Source organism: Borostomias antarcticus (genome assembly GCF_949987555.1).
Source record: "Borostomias antarcticus genome assembly, chromosome: 26".
Classification (NCBI taxonomy): domain Eukaryota; kingdom Metazoa; phylum Chordata; class Actinopteri; order Stomiiformes; family Stomiidae; genus Borostomias; species Borostomias antarcticus.
This window is the reverse complement of record NC_140259.1, coordinates 10,111,670-10,114,169: the sequence shown is the minus strand read 5'-3', so window position 1 is coordinate 10,114,169 and position 2,500 is coordinate 10,111,670. Positions and strand designations below refer to the sequence as shown.

At 56.1% G+C, this 2,500-nt stretch overlaps 1 protein-coding gene across 1 annotated transcript in view; it reads right to left on the bottom strand.

Annotated features, from left to right (window-relative positions):
• Positions 1-2,500, bottom strand: part of opa1 (OPA1 mitochondrial dynamin like GTPase) — a gene marked incomplete at its 3' end in the record, with an annotated part of 30,634 nt that overhangs the window by 2,561 nt on the left and 25,573 nt on the right. The window contains exons 26-28 of the mRNA XM_084459142.1: positions 235-351; positions 125-185; positions 1-82 (exon numbers count right to left, since the gene is read on the bottom strand). The exon at positions 1-82 is cut by the window's left edge and continues 125 nt beyond it. Coding sequence (XP_084315268.1) covers positions 1-82; positions 125-185; positions 235-351 — 260 coding nt within the window. The remainder of the gene's footprint in view (positions 83-124; positions 186-234; positions 352-2,500) is intronic.

Here is a 2,500-nt window from a genome sequence, read left to right as displayed (position 1 = left end):
GAGGGCCTTTTGTCAGCGGTCAGCGGCCTCCACAATACCCCTCCAGGAGCCCCGGGGGCCCCTTCGCCGTGGGGGGGCGGGGCTGCGGAGGGGGCTCAGGGGTGGGGGGTGAGGGTCAGCTCACGGGGGTCGTTGACTCTGGGCTGTGACCCCGGCCTGGCCCCTCCGGTGAGGGTCAGGGCGTCCTGTGGAGAGCAAGCGGACGACCCGGCATTCACACACTAACTAACTAACCCAGCGTCTGGACGACCCGGCGCTGATCACCGCCGGCCTGGGCGGGTCAACCGGGCCAGACCCCAGCTGCTGGACGCGGCGCGCTGGCTGAAAGGAGCCGGCCTCATTAGCGGCGGTCTTGGGGACCGGAATGCGCAAAGTCCCCAATTAGTTAGAATTAGGAATCAAGCCACAGTATGGCGCCTATTGATAATATTGATGGGATTCACGGTTGTTCATACCATTCATCATATTCCCCGTGGCTTCTGGGTAAACCGGCGGGGTCGTACCAACATTGGGAGCTTCCATTGTATCCACACAGGGTGACGTACCCACGCTGGGTAAACCCCCCAGGACCTCTCCACCACAAAGGTGTCTCACATAGGTATTGTCTCGTCTATCTTAATCTCTCCCTCTTATCAAGCGCCCTCATCCTCGGTGTAATGGATGAGTTGTGGAGGTCTGGCGGTGCTTCCTGGATGTTTGTTGTTTCAGATCAGGCCTCAGGTCCGGGGCCAAAGCGCCTCCCAAGCGCTCTGATAAGGTGTGTGTGTGCGTGCGTGCGTGTGTGTGTGTGTGTGTGTGTGTGTGTGTGTGTGGGGGAGAGGGGTAGCTAACTGATAAGAGTTGATAAGGACAGTTGTGTCTAGGCCCTCAGTGTTCATAGCTATCCCCCTGCCCATCCATCCATCATCCATCCATCATCCCTCCATCATCCATCACCCTGTCGGCGTGTCTGACCGGGCCTCAGCCCCGGGTCGAAGGCTCTGTTATCAGCTGCCTGTTTCCATCCATCCATCAGCCGACCAGCCAACAGGAAGACCGTTTACTCCTGCTCAGTGATTGGACGGCCCAAAGGGAGACTGAGACATATGGGTGGAGCTACAGATCTGATAAACATTCTTTTTTATTGACTTTTAATACAATGATATGAGAAAGTTATGTAAGGTGGTAAGGCAAGGCTACTAGACGAGGCACGCCAGGTCGCGTCTACGCGTTTCGCAACCCAGTTTAGCGATAACACCATTGAGTTTAGGGTTAAGGAAGACCCTAACCTTAACCCTAACTTAACCCTAACCTTAACCCCTAACCCTAACCCTAAACTCTATGGTATTCTTGCTAAACTGGGTTGCGAAAAGTAATCTTGCCGCCAGGTCATACCTCCGCCATGTTGGCGCCCGTTACAGGTGCTCATCCCCAGTAGGGTTCCTATTGTAGGAGAACGACAGCCCGTTTGCTAACATGGGAGATATCGGAAGAGCTAGAATCAAACTACTGTAATTAAACACCAAATTGACAGAAAGGACCAACATTAGATCATCATTAGGTCATCTCCCGCCTGGACTACTGCAAACTCCCCTCCTCGCTGGGGCGCCGTTGGCAGCCATTAAACCGCTGGAAACTTGTCCAGAAAGCTGCTGCTCGCCTGGTGTTCAACCACCCCAAGTTCTCCCACACAACTTCCCTCCTCCGTTCCCTACACTGGCTCCCTGTAGCGGCTCACATCCAGTTTAAAACCTCTGGCGCTAACCTACAGGGTAATGAAAGGAACAGCCCCCTCCTACCTCCAGGCCATGGTCAAACCCTACACCCCCTCCCGACCGCTACGCTCTGCTACCTCGGGGCGACTGGTTTCCCCGTCACTCCGAGGCCCCTGCGGTCGATGGACACGGTCACAGCTCTTCTCTGTCCTGGCCCCGCAGTGGTGGAACGAACTGCCCACTGACGTCAGGACAGCAGAGTCGCTGCCCATCTTTCATCGCAGGCTCAAAACTCATCTCTTCAAGAAGTACTACAACAATCCTCCCTCCTAAGCACTTATTGTATTTTAGATTGCTATTCTTGCACTTTGCCTTCAGCACTAAATTATGGATATTTCCTGGTCCCTATCGGGGGTGGATATTTCCTGGTCCCTATCGGGGGTGGATATTTCCTGGTCCCTATCGGGGGTGGATATTTCCTGGTCCTCACACCGTGGATAAGGGGTCTAGAGACAGCGAGCGTTGGAACGGAGCACGTTCCCTCTCTGAACACACACACACCTGGCCTGCGCCGCTGCTGAGGAGAGCGTTTCCAAGGCGAGGGGCGCTGACAGACTGGGATCTCTGGAGAGCCTCTCCTCTCCCTCCCCCCTCACCTCTCATCTCTCCTCCTCCTCCTCTCCCCCCCTCCTCACCTCTCATCTCATCTCTCCTCCCCCCCCACCTCTCCTCCTCCTCCCCCCCCCTCCCTCACCTCTCATCTCTCCCCCCCCCACCTCTCCTCCTCCTCCTCCAATCCCCCCCCC